Here is a 20,842-nt window from a genome sequence, read left to right as displayed (position 1 = left end):
TCATCTTTTAGAATGACCAGGTTCTTCAGGGCTTCTCAGTGGACAAAGGAGAATTCACGTGTCCTCTCTGCAGGCAATTTGCTAACAGTGTTCTTCCTTGTTATCCTGGAAGTAATGTGGAAAGTAACCTTTGGCAACGTCCTAGTAACAAAAGCATACAAGACCTCATAAAGGAAGTGGAGGAGCTGCAGGGACGGCCGGGAGCTTTCCCAGTAAGCATCAGTGTAAGGCAGAAATACCCTGGTAACCTCAGCTCTGCTTTCAGCTCTCATTTTCCTTCCTTTCATTTTCATTCCCTTTCTGAATTGCTCTGGACCTTTAAACATTTAATAGAAATTGCTTTTAGATGTTTTTCTCTTCTGTTTGTGGTTGCTACAAACAAAAATGAGAATAATGGAACAAATTCTTACCAAAGACTATACTTTTTCCCTCATCTAAATTGTTATAGTTTTAATATACATCTTCCAGATCATGAAATTCTATAAGCTTAGATATGGTTAGATTCTTTTAAGATGTTGAAATCTTAAACCAAACAAACAAATAAATTACATATATATGTATCTTGTAATGTGAAGCATAGTCTAACCACTTTAAAATATGTCTGTTAGGTATATTAGGATTAAGATGACATGTGTACACATACACACTTTTTATGTGTATAGTTATAGATTTACATACATTGTGTGTGTGTTAGATAAAATATCATACACTTGATTGAACCATTCACAAGCCAGTCTGTTTTACTGTGGGATTTGGTGTAAGTGAACCCATCTTTTATCCCATTCAGTAGGATTTTTTAGTTTTATTTTTTAAATTATTTTTTTAAACATTTATTATCGAGAGACAGAGAGAGACAGAGCGTGAGCAGGAGAGGGGCAGAGAGAGAGGGAGACACAGAATCTGAAGCAAGTTCCAGGCTCTGAGCTGTCAGGACAGAGCCGGACACAGGGCTCAAACTCACAAACGGTGAGATCATGACCTGAGCCGAAGCCGGATGCTCAACCGACTGAGCCACCCAGGCCCTCCAGGATTTTTTAATTTGATTTAAATACTTAAATATTTCACCTTTAATACAGGTTTATGATGTGGGTCTGAAAGAAGTCATAGCTGTGCCTAGTTTAAGCAGTAAATGTATGAAAACTATTAATATTTGACTTTTGGGACAGAAATTTATAGTTAAAAGCTACTCTGAAAGATTCATCTCTTGGCAGTTTCTTTTCTTAGTTGAAGACTATAATTTTAGAGTCTGTAGTTTTCTTCTTTTGTAAATCCAAATTTTTATGTGTTTAAAATATGCTTAAAGCAAGGGACATCAATATTAGTGTTTGAGAAATGAACTTAAATGAAAATCAGGTTGTTTATAAACATGAAAACTGTTCCAAAATATTATTTTAATGACATGTACTCATTTGTTTAGCATATAGGTTTGTGTGGTTAGTTCATGGTTAGATTATAGGTGAACCAATCACAATATAGAATTAGGATAAGATAAGAGAAAATATTTCTTAATCTATTTTATCTTTGTACAGTAAATATATTTATGGTAGAAAGTTAATGTACATTTGTTTTAACTTTTTAACTTTAATTTCCTAGTGTATTCATATGATAAACCTTGTAGACTATATTAGAGAAAGTGAATATGAATAAACTTTATATATATGTTTCCTTTTTTTGCAGTCAGAAACCAACTTAAGTAAAGAAATGGAATCTGTTATGAAAGATATCAAAAATACCACTCAGAAAAAATATAGAGACTATAGCAAGACGCCAGGCTCACCAGACAATGATTTTCTCTTTATGTATTCTGTTGCTAGGTAGGTATACATGTTATGTACTTCAATATTTACCTATTATTGGTAGTTGGTTTTTTGGTTTGTTTACTGTCATCCATATTTATTTGAAGAAAGGATATGTATTTTTTATGTTGGTTAAAATTATGGCTAGTTTTAGAAATTCCTCAAAGGATCATAAAAATGCAGGTTTCCTTCGTTTTCTGAAGAGTTTTTATTTTAATGAAATATTGGGTGAAATGTTCTTATATATTATAGGATATGTGGGAACAAGTATATTGTTAACATTTTGGGACAGTCTACCTCAAAGCATGTGAGTATTATATATGAAGGATGTTGTTAAGAAATCACTGTTCAAGTCCTATCAAGAAGTGATAATACTGTAAACAAAAACATTGTAATATATTAAACACTTTTAATTTGTTTTTAATTCATAAGTAAGAAGAACTTATTTTCTTTGTTTTCAGCTAGTAAAAGATCTAGTAATATCCTAGAAGACTGTAGGTGGTTAGAAAATCAGATAAAGGAGCCAAAGCAAGAGATCAGGCATGCTCTAAGCCTCTATTAGTAGCTAGCAGGGGGCTCAAGAAAATAGAGGCAAATACTTCTCATCTTTCAAATTAGGTAGGATTAGTCTAATTGACTGAGTAGGTGTTCAGTACCTAAGAAATAATTCCAAATAGGAATTTTAGAAAACTTAATTGAATGAAAATGGAGAACCATAAAAGAAGTAAATAGAAAAGAAGCAGGCACAGTTAGGAACTTGTAAACACATTCTGCCAGAACTGATGTTGTAGACCCCTGGATATCCTTAGAAGCATACTTCATATTTCATCCCAAGTAGTGTTATAATAGGCAACATTTAGAGAGATAACGTAACTTGAATGTCATGCAGCAAAATTAGGGGCATGTAGGACTAGAATTCAGATCTGAGTCAAGGTCTATCGTTCTTTCAATTACTGTCTTCCTTTTTCCTCCCCCGTGTTCACATTTTATAGGTCATATGTGCATGTGGTTCATCAGGGCCATTCTGTCTGCCCTGTTCCTGGAGCAGAGGGTAGTAAGAGTAAATGAACAATATGTAGTCTTTAGAACCTAGGAAAAAAGGAACCAGACTTAAGGAAATTGCAAGCAGGTTAGAGCTCAAGATAAGGAGACATTAGTCTTTCATTTAAGAATGCAGATGCTGGACATAAATTGATGTAAAAGGATCTAATGGCTTGGGAAGTAATTTTCTAGTCTGTACATTCCTAGACTATTGTTGTCATTTATCCAGAATACTTCGGGAGAACATATAACAGTTAATTCAACATTTTGTGTTTGGACAGTTACCAACTGCATACTTGCAATAAAATACACTTTATGTGAAAACTAAATTGAATATGATTTAATTTTGCTAAGGTTTCAAGGTTTTAAAAAACTTACATACAATATTGTAGTAGTAATGGTATAGAAGACTGAGATGAATATAGACCCACCCAGTTATGCTATGTGTATGTGTGTGTGTATATATGTGTGTATGTTTATATATATGTTATATATGTGTGTGTATGTATATATACATTTGTGTGTAAATACTATGTTTATGTTGCTTATTTATGCCTTTCATTTTCTTAGGATTGACCTCGTAAGAAAATTCTGGTTGAATAGGAATGATCTGTCCGTGGAATTTTTCTACAGTATGATAAATCAAATAACTTGATTTAAATTTAGTTTAGTGGAAATTTTAGATTCTTATTTCTTGAATATATAAATTCCTATTTTCTCAAATATAAAATAACTTATAAAGCTTGTCATTTTAATAGTAGACTTTATAGGATACCCAGCATATTTTGGGTTTTCTTTTAAGGGAAACCCAATTTGGTTAAAATTGTCCAGGCCATTATAAAGTTCTCACAGTGAGATTACATGCCTTTTCTAAGTTTTGCTTAGTCATTAAAAAGAAAACAAACAGAAACCAAATTAATTTAAAAAATTAACAAAAACACAAATTGAAGGAAAAAAGTATATTGTAAGTTTTGTGTCTTAATGTAATTTTCTCAAAGTATGAAACCAGGTCTTTATAAATAACTTATGCCTAGCATATAACCTTATTTCATAAATACATATGATTATAGATTATGATTATTTTCATGCCTAAAATGTAGGCATTAAAATGTTTAGCAATATTTAAAATGTTTAAATGTTTAAGTATTTGGAAATAAACTTACTTGAATTACTTAACTTTTAAATTAAATATTGTGATTCTTAAATGTATAATTCATTAGAATGTGCACATTTATTTGTATTTGACATTAGTAATTTAAATGGACTGCAACCCTATTTCCCAGAGCTGAATTTCTTCCCACTGAATGAGTAATTTAGTTTGCTCTTTAGGGAACTTAAATTTTTTGATGTTTAGGAACAAAATACATCCAGTGGTAAAGTAGCCTATAAAACTGTGGATTTTAATTGTTTTAGAGATTTTTTTTTTTTTGTAAGGCAATACATTATTTCTTTGTTTTTCATTTTATTTGCATGGTAAAGCAGCCTTGGAGGATTTTTTTGAGGGCAGTAGAGAAGAAATTGTTGGAATAATATCTTTCTGTTACATTAAAATTAATCAGAATTACTATATTCAAGTTTTATTGTATTTCCAAAAAATGGTCTGTTGCAAATGTCAGTCATTCAGATGGATTATGGAAAGTTAATTTGGGGAAGAAAGCTTTCTTCACTTAAATACCAATTCATTATTTCTTTATTGAAACAATAAATGACACTAATTTTAGTATTAGATTTTTCCAAGGATTTTGGACTCAAGTTACACATAGCCTAGAAGTATTGGTGAGTAGCATTTAGCCTGTATATATATAGCAAGAAACACGGAAATGGAAAGATGAAACATGAGTAGCTGAGATGTAGATGGAGAGACATCTTTAAGTCACAGTGGGCAAACTGCTCCATAGAGTGAGTGCACCTTGCTTTACACATTAGTTGCATAATTTTAAACTTTATCAATGAATTATGTTCAAAATAAAAGGAATGCTTGCTAAAATACCATATTATCCATTTTAAAACCAAAATTTATTTGATAATAACCCCCCCCCCCTTTTTTTTGTTTCACTGCTGGATTTAAGGAAATAGAAGGAAGGGTCAGCAAAAGAAAGAGAATAAACTACAGGGCAAGAGACTCTTATCGTTGGTTATATACCAAAACAAAGAGGTTGCCAGTTCCCAAGGTGTTTTTGAGCATTTTGCTGTGTACCATCAGGGATTTAGAAGCTTTATCTGAAATGATCCCTGCTCTCCAGGAATTTACAATGTGGTTGGAGAGACAGAATGAATATATATCAATCTGTATAAAACAATACAGTTTGTTTAAAAAATATCATATTGAAAAAGTGCTGTAGAACTTGAGAAGGGAAGATGAACAAATTGAAATATAAAGTATATGGAAATGCTTCTTTCCTGTCCCAAGAAAAAGGAATTAGTTCTCTCTGACTCCTGAAGGAGGTAGAGCTTGAGCTGAGTCTTGTATAATATAAGCTATGGTATGGATGAAGATATTTTTTTCTCTGAGAAATTGAGTCACTTGTTCAACCAGTAAGGGGTAGGCACAGGCCTTGAACCCACACTATACCAGTGTGTGTTTGAGTGGCTCTGTGTGTGTATGTGTATACACGCATTTGTTTTTCAAATTATTGCTTTAAAAATTGAAATTAGTGCCAAAGGAGGGTGGAGGAGGATGGAAGTTTGGAAAGCAGACCTTGGTCATGCAAAAAGAAGCTGGAGCATAGTTGGAGTTTTTATGTGGTATATGTAGGTGGACACCAAGGTAGGCTTGAAGCAATCTTCCTCATTATTGTTTCAGATACAGAGATATTTTAATTCATTTTTTTCTTTCCAAACTAATGGATGTGTGTTAGAAATATAGAAAGTAGAATCTACTTTTCTCTGAGAACAATCTTTATGTCATCCATTCAGGAGGGCAGAAACAGAATATCGTGTTGGGATTTTCAACAGTGAGGGAAAATCAAACATGGGGCACATGACATGTTTGTATGTTCTTTTCTCTAACAAGTGTTAAATTAAAGGACCAGTTTTGATGTAAATGAAATAAGGAAAAGCTGAGGGTTAGGGTCTCTTACATATTGATTTTTAAAGTCCTAGATTATTACATGATACTAATGTTTTGGGTAGGTGGGGCTGTGTGTGTGTGTGTGTGTGTGTGTGTGTGTGTGTGTGTGTGTGTGTGGCTTTTTTTTTTTTTTTTTAAAATGTCAGAGGAATGTTGTTCAGGAGATTTTCCAACCATAATCCGAAATGATTAATTACATTTAGTAGTTTTCTTTCAAGTAGTCTTTAAAATCAACTTCCTGGTAACATGTTTCTCATCCTTTAAAGTATTTTATTTGATGATTGAATTCTGTTCTTTTATTTATATTTTAATGAATATTTTTGCAAACTGTGCTGAAATAAAAGTTGACATTCTGGTTCTGACATTCGTTTGTAAGAATTGATCATGTTTCTGGTTAGCTCTTTTAAAAGTACAATCTAGGAAATCTTAGTTTTTATAAGAGAATATAGCCATTAATTTTTTTCTACAGATTAGGCAACAGAAGATTTGTGAAAACAAAATATATTGATCTCATTTATATTCCCTTGATGAAGGAACACATGCTGGTCTCCGCTCGCTTTCTGTCCACTAATATGAAATCCTTGTCCCTGCTTCCTTGCTGGTAGGTTTTTAGAAGTTCAGTGAGCAATGCAAATCGCCTGAAGGGTGGAAAATTCCCTTGTCACACAGATGCCCTTATCAGCAGCAACCAGATGGAGCTCTGAGCAGGAACATTATCAATGTTAAATTGCTTTTCCCCCACCCCAGTAGAGAGGATTAAAGCATTCCTTTAGAAATGGGTGGCAAATGTACAGACTTAGGAATATGAATTTAACAGTTTGCATTTATATGTACATATATGAAAATAATGTTTCACAACATTCTGTCTTTAAAATACAACCCAAACCAGTTCAAACTGTTTTGTTTTAAGTAAAATAGGATAATACTCTTCCTTGAATTCATTTACAGAGTAAGCTTGAAATTTTACCTTTTTTTTTTTTTTTTTTTTTTTTTTTTTTTTGAGATGGGGATATCTCACTATTCGTGTCAAATGCATATCTTGGATATAAATTTATTCAATTTTAGTTGTGACAAATAAAGGTGTGTTTAAGTTTATTAATACTGTTGAAGTAAAAATACACACATTTTATCACTCAGATTTTCATTTATTATTCTGGCAAAATTCACTGGCTATTTTATTTTCTTGTTTTTGAGTAAACAATTTGATTTTTGAAATGTCAGTTTAACTATTATTATTCTGTAAGCTAATAATTGCTAAATATATAATAATTGCAGATCTATATGAACATTATTAATGTTTAGCAGTGTCAGTAGTTATACAATGTACTTTATAAAACTGTGATTTTAGAAGTCCATAGAAGAGACTGTTGTTAATTATATGTGTTGTTCATAGCCACTTTGATGTTAGTGATTTTAATACTGAATTCTAGATACTATCTAAGCTCCAGTGAGTGATAACCGTTTCTCCGATAGAAAAGTTGGTATGCCCTTGTGTTTTATATGACAGTAACCACCTATTCAGTGGCTGACAGTTGGGTACAAACTCCTTCATCACATTCATGTGCAGGTTTATGAAATGTGTTGCTGTTGTTTTCCTTAAGGCCTAGTTTTTAGTATTTGCCAACATTTGGGATTTTGCCGCAATTACATCATGATGTATGCAGTTTTGCAGGTTATAAATATGAACATATAAATAAAGATAGATAAACTCTTTCTTTCTTTCTTTCTTTCTTTCTTTCTTTCTTTCTTTCTTTCTTTCTTTCTTCTTTTAATTTTCATTTGCTACTCAGATATATCTTGTTGTGGCATTCAGGTAGCCAGGGTCCAGAACTACAGATCCCTTTTTATTTATAAATATCAGATAAACTATTCTTTGGCAAATAATAAAGTTGAAGAACTTCATTATTTAGGTTGATTCAGACATATCAATAAAACAAATTAAAAAGTATTGCTTCAGCCTAATTGAGTTCCTTTTTAATGCTTTACTTACAGAACCAATTTGGAACTTGAATTAATTCATCGGGGAGGCAATTTGTGTTCAGGTGGTGCAAGCACAGCTGGCAAAAGGTCTTGTTTAAGTAAGTAGTAAACAGTGCTAAATTTAAAAACATTTTTATTTTAAAAACATTTTTAATTATGTCATTTCTGAAAAGTCTCTGCAGGCAAAGTGGTCTTTTGATGTATTTTCACATTCTTTTTATGTTCCATATAATCGGTTTTAATGGTGATTATACGCTTTAAATGGTTTATCTTGTACTTTAAAGAATCATATGAATATTTATCTCTTCCTATACTATGAATACTTAGTAAATAAATGCCATACCAATAGATCAGATTTACAGGGGCTCAAAAATAAAACAATGTCTCAGCTATAAAAAATTGTCTTCAAACAAATTGTTTTAAAGAAGTTTTACATTGTCTGGATTTAAGAAAATCTTTTTACAAGTTAATTTGTGTTGCCTACAGATTTCTGTCATACACAGTGCTGCTGTTAATGAAGGCATTTGCACTCTATTTTGATGTGGACATTACACTATATAAAATTGTGGATGCTTGCTTTTATTTATGAATATACTTTATGTTATGAAATGAGCATGATTTTTCATTACTTTTTGTAAGGGTAAATTTGAGAGAAGTGTCATTTCATACTTAAAGTACATTTTTCATGAGTATGGTTTTGATGCTATCACTATTTAGTCAGAGAATTAATGTGAATAATAGGAGTAATGTTACTGAATGTCATGTACAGCCAATTATTCTTTCCCAATCACTGAAGTTAAAATGTTACCTAATGTCATCAGCACAGGAAATAAAAATTGTTTAAAATATATAATGTATTCTTTGAAAAATGAATGTGTTTTCTTAAATGCTAAAAATATTAGTAGTTTATTAAAAATTATCAACACATAGGTTTCAAAAATATATGCATGTTATTGTAAAAAATATACATATATGTGATTTTGGTATGATTTCAAAGGACTGATCAAAAACATCTTGAAAATTTTAACATAAAGGTACAAATTTATGTGAAATTTCAACTGAGTTACTTTTAAAATTCTTACTAGTTGTATTAGATTTTGATGTTTTGGGTTATCACTTGATTCCTAGAAATGTAAGATTTTGGAAGTTATTTGTTACTGAATAGTATTTTTTGACTTTTGTATGTATTTAAACCCTACTGTACCAGGTGATTTAGTATTCTGTTTTAAAGGAGAAGTTGTTGATACATAAGAGTTTTAGTTTCTGGACTGTTTGAATTAGCAAAAACTATAAGTTCACTTATTCAAATTATTTTTTCTTATTAATTTATTCTTAAATGATGTTTGGCATCAATAGTGTTCCAGAAACTGTCATATTAGAAAGTATTTAGTAAAGGAATTTCAGTTTTATGTTCAAAAGCTCTACTTCATTTTTCCCCCTCTGAGGTACTTAAATTTATCCAGAGACTTGTAAATAATGAATTTATTCAGAATCTTAAAACTAGTAGTAAAATTCTAGCAGCATCCACTTCAGTTATCATCCTTAATTTTAGTTTAAATTATTAAATTGATAGTTACCTCCACTTTCTTTTTATTTTCCCCTTTAATGAATAAGAGATTATAATGTGCCAATAAAGAAAAGGTCATGAGCATCCTAAATAAAAAATCAATACTATTTTTGGTTTTTCTTTTTTTTCTTCTGATTTATGTTAGTCCTTCATTCCCCCAGCTTTCTTGAAGTATGATTGACAAATTATATTGTATACAATTCTATATATTAAGGTTGTACAACATGATGGTTTTTATTTTTACTTGCCATATGATTTATTATTGTTCAGTTGCTTATGCATTATTTATCCTAATGTAGAATATATTTTATGTTGTATAAAATCCCACTGTTTTGCAAATGTTATTTACACAAGCTTAACTCAAACTCAAACTTAAGATGATGATGTGTCTTAGGACCTTAGATCAAATATTTCATTTTTTCATTTTCCAGTAGAATGTTAATAGTATTATTAAACAAAAATTCCGTCTTTTCTTTAGAGACTCCTTTTAAGTCAGTATTTTCTTATTTCCATTTATTGTTCTCTGTTAACTTTTTAAATATCACATTTTTAAAGTGTCTTTTTGATCCCGTAATATTTTGGGGAAAGAGTAAGAAAATACTTCACTAATTAAGCAAATGGTATGGAACTTACACTTTGGAATGGTGTTCCATTACAACTTCCTGATAAAATTGAAGATTAGTCAAGAAAAAAGTTAATATATTTCATCTGGAATACTTGTAAAATGCCTGATAGATAATTATGAACGGACACACACACACACACAGGCAGGCAGGAGTTGAGGGGGGAAAAGATTGTTCTTTCCATAACAACAAAAGTATAAAATATTACTGGCTAAATTTATGTTGAGAAATAAAATTGTAGTGGAACAATGCCATTCAACACTTGCATATTCAACATTTTTAAGCATCGAGGTAAAATGGCCAGTACCCGATCATAATAAAAGTTCATTCCTACATATGTATCTGGGAAATTTTCCGAAGTAAAAAATGAGCAAAATTAATTAACAAAGCAGAGTACTATGGTGTTTTAATAATACCTCACATTTGTAGTTTTAAAGTTTATGAAGTACTTTCACATAAATTATTTAGTCTTTAGAATGACCATGTGAAATAGGTGTTATCTCTTTTTCATAGAAAAGGAAACTGAAGTTCAAAGTGATTGCCTTGCCAAGTCATACAGCTGGAAAATATCAGAGCTTGCACTTGAACCCACCTCTTCTGACTCTAAATTCAGTTATGTAAGACATATCCCTTGCCCTTAATTGTACCAAAGGGTACAGAACCTTTAAGAACTTTTACTCATGGGCTTAGTTAAGGACATCTTACTGAATACTGTTGCCTTGGAATCTTTCCAGGCTCTACCTGCTAACACTCCTATTATTTTGTCTCCTGTTTTTTTTTGTAAACCTTTCACTGTGATTCCTGTTTTTGTTTGGGGCCACTGCTTCAGATATTTTCTCAAGTCCTGATTCCTTCTTCTTTGAATACCAGCTGGTTTTCCTTTTATTTTTCACCAGTTTGCTGGCTGGTTCCTTCTTACTCCTGGTATCTGCATCAGCTCCCACATACAGCTCTGCTCCTGATTTCTGGATCAGAGTTCTGGACCTCCTGTTTATCAACTGGAAGGTCAGGCATTGAGGACCTTGTATTCAGCAGATAAGACTGTCTAGATAATTAATTATAAGGTAGAAAGTGTTCAATTCTATTTTTTTTTAATTTTTATTTTAATTTAAAAAAAAATTTTTAACGTCTATTTATTTTTGAGACAGAGAGAGACAGAGCATGAATGGGAGAGTGTCAGAGAGAGAGAGGGAGACACAGAATCTGAAACAGGCTCCAGGCTCTGAGCTGTCAGCATGGAGCCCGACACGGGGCTCGAACTCACGGACCGCGAGATCATGACCTGAGCCGAAGTCGGATTCTTAACCGACTGAGCCACCCAGGCACCCCAGAAAGTGTTCAGTTCTAAAGAGGGACATGGATAAAGTTCTAGGGAATTTGGAGGTTTGGGATCATACCTAGATGATAAATCAATGAAGCTTTTGGTAGACGTGGCATTTGAACAAGACTGTAAAAGATGAGTGAATTTAGGATTTTTGTTGGAAATTGGTATATATGCTGATAAGTACCACCAGTTTCATTAGCAGCAGATGTAGGACAAAGCAGATGCAAAAATTGAAGGCATAACTTTTAATTAAGAATAATGTTTTATTAAAATTGGTTAATTTCTTCATTCAAGTGATTCAAAAGTACATACAGAGCTCAGAGTCCAGTGAGGTTCACAGGATTTCAACACTTTTTTGCCATGATAATCTTAGTGTATTTCTTAGGTAGAAATTGTTGAAACCACTGGCTGGGCTAGGAGTAAAGGGAGGAGGTGTCAGTTGGTAAATTATTAATATTTTGGATAGCTTTTAAAAATATTTATCTTTAGGTAAACAACATCTTTCCATATCTTTGGGTCTGAGACTTTATATTACTGTCATTTAAGAAGCCACAGTTTATATTAAAAATTAAACTGTAGTGAAGTGAAATTATGGCAAACCCTTGCTTTGACATTTTCACTGGGGAGTCTAACTTAATTTTGATGTATGATCTCATCAAGAAATGATGCATATGGTGAATAACTGCCCCTGTGTTTGTTATTCATAGAAAGCAATCCAGCTTAAATGTGTGCAGGCAACTTGAAATAATTCTAATTGCTCAAAGAATGAATTAGGAAGAATGATTTAATGTTAATTTCATCTTACAGTAAGACTACACAAAGATATTGTTGGTTAAGATTACAAAATTCCTCTTAAGTAGTCTGACCTCATTCTTTAACAGTGGTAAAATTCTGATATCTATAGCTTATTAAGGTCTATTCTTAGACTTAAAAATTATGAATTCTACAAATAGATTGAATCACAACTCTTGTTCTATTCTTTCTGTTATTCCATAACAAGAGGAAAATTTGGCTACCAAATCATAACAGTCAAAATGTATAAATTAATATAGAAATGTGAAAATTGCCTCCTGATTCTATTCTTTATGAATAAAATAGGCAGATGATTTGGGAACAAGCTGTTTTACCTCATGAATTCTTTTTGTTCATAGTACGCAACCAGAAGATTGTTGTAAGAACTCAATATATAAGTCCTTTAATTTTTTTAAAGGACTTAACAGATGTTCTGTTGACCTGGAGATGAGAAGATCAGAATAGGATTTATTCCCAAAGGTTGATATAGTTTATCTATTGGGAACAAAATACATTGTTGGTCTGGGGAGACCTGGATTAGAGGGATAAGAGTGGGGCTTGAGAATCAGAGCTAAGAGGAGTGGCTTTTTTCTTTAAGGTCTTTCTGAAGGTTCTGTGCTTTGTGGCAGCGTAGTCAGGCCTTACTGCATTTATGATTTGTGTATTCCAATTTGTGTATTCCAGGAACTAGGTACCACAGATAATAATGTCCACTATCAGGGCTTAGGAGCCCTGAGACCTTGTTAGGCTTAGGGCAGGGCAGCTTCTTTCTTCTGCAGCATGATTAGAACCCCTGCCCCTCAGTTTTAAATGAGGTGTTCAAATTAGACCGGGATTCATGGAGCACATCCTTTTTGGTAAGAGGAAATTGAGAGTCCTAAGAACCGGCTTTTTTTCTTTACCTTTCCTATGATTACCTACGTTTGGAAGCACATTGGTGCCTCTCCCCATATTGTTCCAAGCAATGATGTAAATGTGAAGGGGGAAGCTGCTAGTCATCTAAACCTTAAAAGTAGAAGGAAAACAGTTTGATGAAATTAATACTGATGTTGTGATACTTGAGGTGACCGGCCAAAGAATGATGGTGTAGTGTGCCCTGGAGTGGAGACATAGGAACTCCAGGAGGCAGTAGAGGAACACACAGCATGGAAAGCAGGGGGGTACTAAAGATAGCTTTTTTCCTCTGCATTTTTCCAGACTCATATGGTGGAATAAAACCTCCCCTAAGTAAGCAAAGCTCTGCTACTTTACCCCCAAATTTCCATGTGCCTTTATAGGATATAGTGCTGGAAGGAGCACTGGATTCAAGTTAGAAGATCCGGATTCTAGTCCTGTTTGTTATCTTTTGTACTCTAGGAAAGTCAACTGATTTTTTACCTTATTGTGGAAATGGAGATGATGATAGCTGTGCTAACATATCTGTCACAGTTAATTTAAGGATCAGATGGTAATAGATGAGACTGAAAGTATATATATACATGCTATGTATATATACATATACACTAAAATAGAGTTTATATATAAAACTGAAGTCTATATATAAAAAGTTATTATTATTATTACTTTTTTTCTTAACCCTCTAAAATTCCTACCATGACTGCCACTCTATTCCCTGCCCTGCCTTGCTTGGAGTGGTGGGGAGTGGGATGGGGAAAGATGAGTCAGTTCCTGTCACCCATGGCATGAATCTCCTGTTTCTTGGGAATCAGAGCTGCAAATCTTCCCTTCTTAGAGTTGTACCCAGACTTCATTTGAGCAGCCATCTCCCATCTTTCTATGGCTAATTTCTCAGGGGTGTGTAGAGGAACCAGGATTAGCTGATTCAGCTATGAGAGGAATTTACCCACACCTATTACATTCACCTTGGATAAATTGGTCAGAATCATTTCTTCACTTTGATTGGTCAGTTACAGAGAAATTGGGATTTTTTTTCCTTATGGTAATTCAGAGAGTCATTGACTAATTGAGATTTTTTTTCATTGACAATTATTTCATCAGTGATAACTGCACTGGTACTACTAAATTCTTGAATGATCCAAAATGTAGACCCAGATAAGTTTACCTTAGGTAAATTTTAACAGTGGTACAATTTAAAATGGAACCAATTTATAAAAGTCTTTAGGACAACTCTTTAGTACATATTTGTTTAATGACATGAACTCCACTAAGAAATAATCTACCAGTTTTAGATTACTAGTTACTTTAATATTGATAAAGATAGAAGGGATTGTTAAAGCTTACCTTTTTGTTCCAGCTGAGAGCTCTTATAATTAAATCATAGGGTGTGTGTGTGTGTGTGTGTGTGTGTGTGTGTGTGTGTGTGTTAAGGACAAACCAGTTTTTCAGGGTGTTTTCTGCTTTGGTGAGGACATGTCTGTATTGTGATTAAGCACGTTATAATACTTTAGACTTGTCACAATTACAAAGAATTTGGTTAGGTATTGGAGAAAATAGAATTTTTTCTCCCAGGTGAGTTGTCAGAGTAACCAACATAGGGAAGAAGATGGTGGGAGCAAGTAGGTTAAGCATTGCGCTAGTAGTTAGAGTTGAAAGGTCAGTCTCTTTGGGGCAATAAAATTAGGACTGATTAGTTGGCATACTTCTTGGTTACTGAGCCAGTGTGTCATTACAACAGGAAAGGAAAGTAAAAATCCTTCATGAATTTTATGCTTATATCATACTATGTTTTTTTGTATGATTGTTGATTTATTCACACAATATTCAGCATACTTAAACAAAATCCTATTATGTGACAAGCACTGTGCTAGCCTAAAAAGTACAGAGAAGAAAGGACACAGTTGTCTTTTTCCGAGCGCTCTCACCATTAATAGAGAAAAACATGAAAAATAATTACAGGACTATATAAAAGAGAAAATGGAGTTAACTCAAGGTATAGAGAATGTATAAAGCAGGGGATGATTACATTTGTCTCAGTTGTGGTATTAGAGAACATTTTACAGAGGAGCACTTGAACTTGCTCTTGAAAGAGAAATCGATTTGCCTGGAGCCCAAAAAGGTACTATTCTAGACTAAGAGAAGAGCTTGCAGAGACGGAATAAGACAATATGACACATTGGGGAATACTTGGAAAGGAAAGGGAGGAGAGAAGGTTAAATAAAAGATAGGGCTTAGCTCATGAAAGGCTTTCGATACTTATTCCTTCAGTGGTTCACCAACCAGTTATGAGATAATATGATAGACTTATTGTTTACAGGGATCAGGAGAGAGTGAAACAAAATGAACCTGAATGAGCACTCTGTTGAGTAATCCATTTGTGAAATGATATAGCGGTGGAGTGAAGCAGAAGAGGATGGATCATAGGAGGCAGAACCAATAGGATTGGTAATCAGTTGGCTATGGAGGGCAAGGACATGGGATTTGACTCCCCAAGTTTTTGGTGTTTTATTTATTTTTATTTATTTTTTATTTATTTTTTTATGTTTGCAGGGGCAGTGATGTCATTCCCCCAAATAGGGATTATGAGAGGAACTGAACATTGCAGCCCAGACGAACATTGACCTATATAATCAGTTCATTTTTGGATATATTGATTTTGTGGTGCTGTTGAACATTGAAATGCTAGAGAAATTTGTGTATTGTCAACTTATAAGTAGACATGGAAGTTGAATTTGATGAAGTAGTATGTGCAGAATGAGAGGGAAAGGAAACTAAGAAGGGCTCCTTTTTCTTTTCTTATGGAGAAGGCTGTCTTTTAGGTTTAACAGAGGAAGAACACGTAAAAGTAACTGAGAAGGAACTGGGGGAGAACCAGAGATGAGTATTACCAAAAGTAGTACCAAAATAAATATTTTTTGTGGAGTGGTAGTTTTATGTGGAGACCTGATGTTTGTAATATTATGATTTCTAATTTTAGTTGTAATATTCTCAAGTTTATAAATATTAAATTTATTATTTATAATTTATTCTTGAAAACTATGTATGTATATACATGTATATAAGCACAGCTATCTACACTACAGATATATACTATTATTTATTTTTATTGCTATATACCAGGCCAGAAAGGTGGTATTATTCCCATTTTACAGATAATAAAACTAAGGTCTTTTGTCCAAGGACATGTGATCAGTACAGAGTTTGGATTCAAATCTAGGACTTCCTGGCTCCTATTAGACAGTGGTGCCTCCTATACATATGTTGAAATCATAGCACACATCTAAATAAATTTAATGATGTTTCTCATTTCCAAAACTCTTATAAATGTAGGTCTAACTTTATAACTTTAAAACATGTCATTCCAAAAAAGACATTATCTATTCTTTTTGCTATTGTTATTCAAGATTTTAATAATATGATTTCTTGATAAAATTATTTTTCAGCTTTTAAAGTATCATACAAATAGTTGGTATTTAAAATGTTTTCCCACTGGGGTGCCTGGCTGGGTCAGTCAGAGGAAGATGTGACTCTTGATCTTGGGGTTGTGTGTTTGAGCCCCATATGGGGTCTAGAGATTACTTATTTTAACTTTAAGAAACGTTTTCCCATTATTTTTAGTTTTTAACTTTTTGATTTTGATCATAATTTCTCTTTATCCTAAGTTTGCTACTGTCATTTGTGTTTTAGTGTAAGAGCTCATTTTGCTGATAAATGAGTTTATTCTTACTGATAGCCCTCAGACTAAATTTTGAAAACACACAATGAATAGTGAAAGGTATTGATTGTTATTTGACCAATTTTCTGTTTGCTGCTGAAGTTACCTGCAGTTTCTAGCATTGTTTTTCAAAGGTAGATGTACCTCGTTAGATATTCTTCAGCTCTAGTTAAAATCAGTACCAAAGACTATTATTATATATTGTATTAATAGCTTTAGAAGATTCCTCAGGGTTACGATATCAGTTTTTCATAGGAATGGAAAGGGGTGTGTATGTGTTAGAAAAGGAGTTTTGTATTTTTCTTTTAATTGTAAGCCCCCAAGGAGAACTGTGTTAGAAATAACAAGGAAGCAGCAAATCTTGAATTCTTAGCTTTTCCAGTATTAGGGTGATCTGGCAGGGTTCTTCCTTTCTCTGGGCCAATTTCCTCATTGGTAGAAATGAGGGAATAGAAGAAAATGAAAATGTTTCCTTCAACATTTGTATTTCTTTAATTAATGGTAGAGGTTGGGAAAATACCTGGATTGCGACATTATTGCTGTGCCAGCCATGGTTTCAATGTAAAATAACTTAGTAAAATTGTAACGCTTATGCTTTTGATTAAATCAGATAAACTTTAAGATAATTGACTTTGATCTTGAAAGGAAATTTTAAAAAGAGCCCTTTGATTCAGTTAGCACTTATATAAAAAGATTGTAAAACCCACCACTTTGCAATTTGAGTTAATATTTTTCTGCTAGAGGAATTTAGGTGTTTTCTTAAATAAACACTTTTAGGTTTTAGACCCTTTTTAGATTATAAATTATGTACTTGGTAAAAACAATCTCTTATGTGTAATTGAAGTGAAATAAAATGACCAATATATCTTCATCATTTTATTTCTCTGCTAAAAACATCCCTGTTGTCAATGCTATTAGTGGAATAAAGTTACTGGAAAAATTGGAGATTTGGGAAATTTAACTGGTCTCAAAACTGGGGGTAACAATATTACCTACCTGGTAGAATTTTTGTGAAAGTAATTGAGTGGCATGTAATAAATACTCAGCTAATGTTGGCTATTAATAGGATGAAGAAATTTTAAGAGAGGATTTATACTATACATTGACCTATAGACAGGAGTGAAGCAGGTTAAGGTATTTATATTTTTCTGATTGTTATAGAGAGGTCAGATTGAAACTTAAAGGTATGTATAGAGTGTTAAGATTCAGTTCCCCACCTCCCATTTCCTCTTCATGCCCCACAGAGTGGAACATTTATTTTCATCTTACAGCTCTCCTATGTCTTACAAAAGCTTCCCAAGACAACTACTACTATTATTCCTATTACTACTGCACAGCCCCCCCATAAGAATTATATTGATGGATCTTAAATGAATCTAAAATCTAGTTGATTTCTAAGTCAGTTGCTCAGAGAAACAAAATCTTGTTCAGTTTTGATTGTTTTAATTTAGAGAATAAGTGGCAACAATATGCTTGTGTTATTTGGCTTTTCATCCTGTCTGGTTTTAAGAATTAGATTCAGTTATACGTCAAAAAAGTATTATCTGATTTTCTAAAAAATGACTTTTGATTTACATGTTTTTGAATATTTATGGCAGAATACTCTAACCCATTCCTTGTCATTTTTACCATCAAAAAAAAGGCCTTATATGAAAACAAAATTTCGGATTTTCTTCTGCATAATTTAAAATTTTTAAACCAAAGTTTGTTGAAAGCTAAGAATTATGGATTATTGTTATGGTTTAAATAGAAGAAATGAAAACAGCTGGATTGGTTCTGCTAAATAATATTATTATTTCAGTTTTTTTCTTCATGTTGAATCAAAAGATGATGAAGTCACAATTCAGTCTAATGAGGATTTGGGGAAAGATACTAAGTGAACAGAATTTCACCTAACTGATTTATGTGGGTGGAGTAGGACTCAGGGTAGGGTATCAAAGATAACACTAAGGAGGTGACCACAAGAGTAAGAAGTACAAGTTGTCAAGTCTGAAGCATAAGCCAAGAAAAAGTAGGTCTGTGATAGGAGATGAGGAAAACAAACCATTCCTGTATTAAGATTGAACATAAGGATAGTCCATATTCCAAAAGATACTATTTAGAGAGATATATGTCAGAGTTTACCTTAAAAGAGTATAAAATAGTCGGTACTTAAAGTTGGTGAATTATCATTATAAGGATGGGAAATATTTCCACACAAATTAGCTAGAAGTTTTGTTTGAATTTTGTTCTGAAAGAATTGTGTGAACTTTCTAATTACTTTTTCTTCAATTTATTTAGATCAACTGTTCCATGTATTAGCCTTGCACATGCGGCTTTATAGCATTGATTCTGAATATAATCCCTGGAGAAAGCTTACACAATTAGTAGAAGATATGAATTCACAGTAAGTATTATCAAAAGATTAAAGTCAATTAAAACTGTTTTTGAAAAATAGTTAAGTATTAAAATAGGATTAAAATTCTCTATGAATATGTAAATTTTCCTTATTAAACATAGAAATATATTAAAAATAAACAATGGTTTATCATTATACATTCTAAAAATTGCATAAAAATTCACACCAAGTGAGAAAATCCTGTAAAGAATCCTGTTGATTTGTATGCAGTTAAAAAGTTCGAATGGAGGTACACAAAGGCTGATTGCCTGTCTTTTTATGTCAGAATTGATTATTGATTCAGATAACCTTAGTCTGATCCCTTTATTTATTGTAAAGTTTTCCATCAGCTTTCTACCCAGTGATTTTTGTAACCCCTGATGATTCTTGCCTAAATCTGGTATTTTATTAGGTGCCTCAAAATAGTGATTTTAAAAAACAAAACAAAAAAACTTCAATTCTGATTTATTAGCTAAGAATGTTTTTTTAATAAAGGGAAACTTTTCCATATCATATCAGCTATTTGGTTACCCTGAAATATAGTCTGGCAGGATGAATGCATGATTTTTCCCAGTTTATAAATTTTCAAAGATACGATTTGATGCCCTAGCAACTTCCAGTGGTGACCAATAAGTTGTGGCTAATTTGGTGATCTCATAATTTTTATATGTTTGATGTGTTCACTCCATTTCAGCCATTCTTCTTTTCATTCTTCTTTAATTTTTATTTTATTTTATTATATTTTATTTTATTTTGTTTTATTTTATTTTATTTTATTCTATTTTATTTTATCTTATTTTTATTAAAGTATAATTGGCATACCGTATCCTATTAGTTTTATGTGTACATCATAGAAATTTAGTATTTTTGTACATTACAAAATGATCTCCATGGTAAGTCTAGTTACCATCTGTCACCATACAGAGTTACTACAGTGTTATTGACTCTAGTCCCTATGCTGTACATTACATCCCGATGACTTATTTTATAACTGGAAGTTTGTATCTGTTAATCCCCTTCGCCTATTTCGCCCATCCCCAACTCCTCCCCATTCTGGTAACCACTAGTTTGTTTCCTGTATCTGAATCTGTTTCTCTTTTGTTTTGTCTGTTTTGTTTTTTAGATTCCACATATGAGTGAGATCATACAGTATTTGTCCTTCTGACTTAATTTCACTTAGTGTAATACCCTCTAGGTTCATCCATGTTGTCACAAATGGCATGATTTCATTCTTTTTTTATGGCTGAGTAATAGTACATTGTATGTATATATCACATCTTCTTTATCCATTCATCTATTGATGGATGCTTAGGTTGCTTCCATATCCTGGCTATTATAAATAATGCTGCACTGAACATAGAGGTGCATATATCTTTTCCCTAGTGTTGGTGAGAATGTGGAAAAAAGGAAACTCTCATACGTTGTTAGTGGGAATGTAAATTGGTGCAGCCACTATGGAGGTTCCTCAAAATAAAAAATATGATTCAGCAATTCTGCTTCTAGGCATTTATCCAAAGAAAGCAAAAACACCCAATTTGAAGAGATATATGTTGCTCCCTTTTAGGTTATTGAGAATCCCTTTAGGATGGCTGTTGGACTTCAACATGATCCAAGTAGTCTTTGGTAATAATATCCTAGTTTTCTGGCACAATAACCTAGG

At 32.6% G+C, this 20,842-nt stretch overlaps 1 protein-coding gene across 10 annotated transcripts in view; it reads left to right on the top strand.

Annotated features, from left to right (window-relative positions):
* UBR3 (ubiquitin protein ligase E3 component n-recognin 3) overlaps positions 1–20,842 on the top strand; it is a 226,825-nt gene that overhangs the window by 163,058 nt on the left and 42,925 nt on the right. For 2 of the 10 annotated variants that reach the window (XR_008424150.1, XR_008424142.1), the window contains 5 exons: positions 12–224; positions 1,678–1,814; positions 7,900–7,985; positions 10,591–10,694; positions 19,086–19,195. Coding sequence is in view for 7 of the 10 variants with exons in the window: in XM_053907799.1 (XP_053763774.1) it covers positions 12–224; positions 1,678–1,814; positions 7,900–7,985; positions 10,591–10,694; positions 19,086–19,106 (561 nt within the window). In the remaining 3 variants the exon portion in view is untranslated. Of the gene's footprint in view, positions 1–11; positions 225–1,677; positions 1,815–6,376; positions 6,793–7,899; positions 7,986–10,590; positions 10,695–19,085; positions 19,197–20,842 lie in introns of those variants that run through there. The other 8 variants (XM_053907813.1, XM_053907805.1, XR_008424145.1 and 5 more) reach the window with 7 other exon arrangements.

The sequence above is a fragment of the Panthera pardus genome, unplaced genomic scaffold (genome assembly GCF_024362965.1).
Source record: "Panthera pardus isolate Hobbes unplaced genomic scaffold, ASM2436296v1 HiC_scaffold_10, whole genome shotgun sequence".
Taxonomy (NCBI): domain Eukaryota; kingdom Metazoa; phylum Chordata; class Mammalia; order Carnivora; family Felidae; genus Panthera; species Panthera pardus.
The sequence above is the reverse complement of the archived record's forward strand: the minus strand, read 5'-3'. Positions and strand labels throughout refer to the sequence as shown.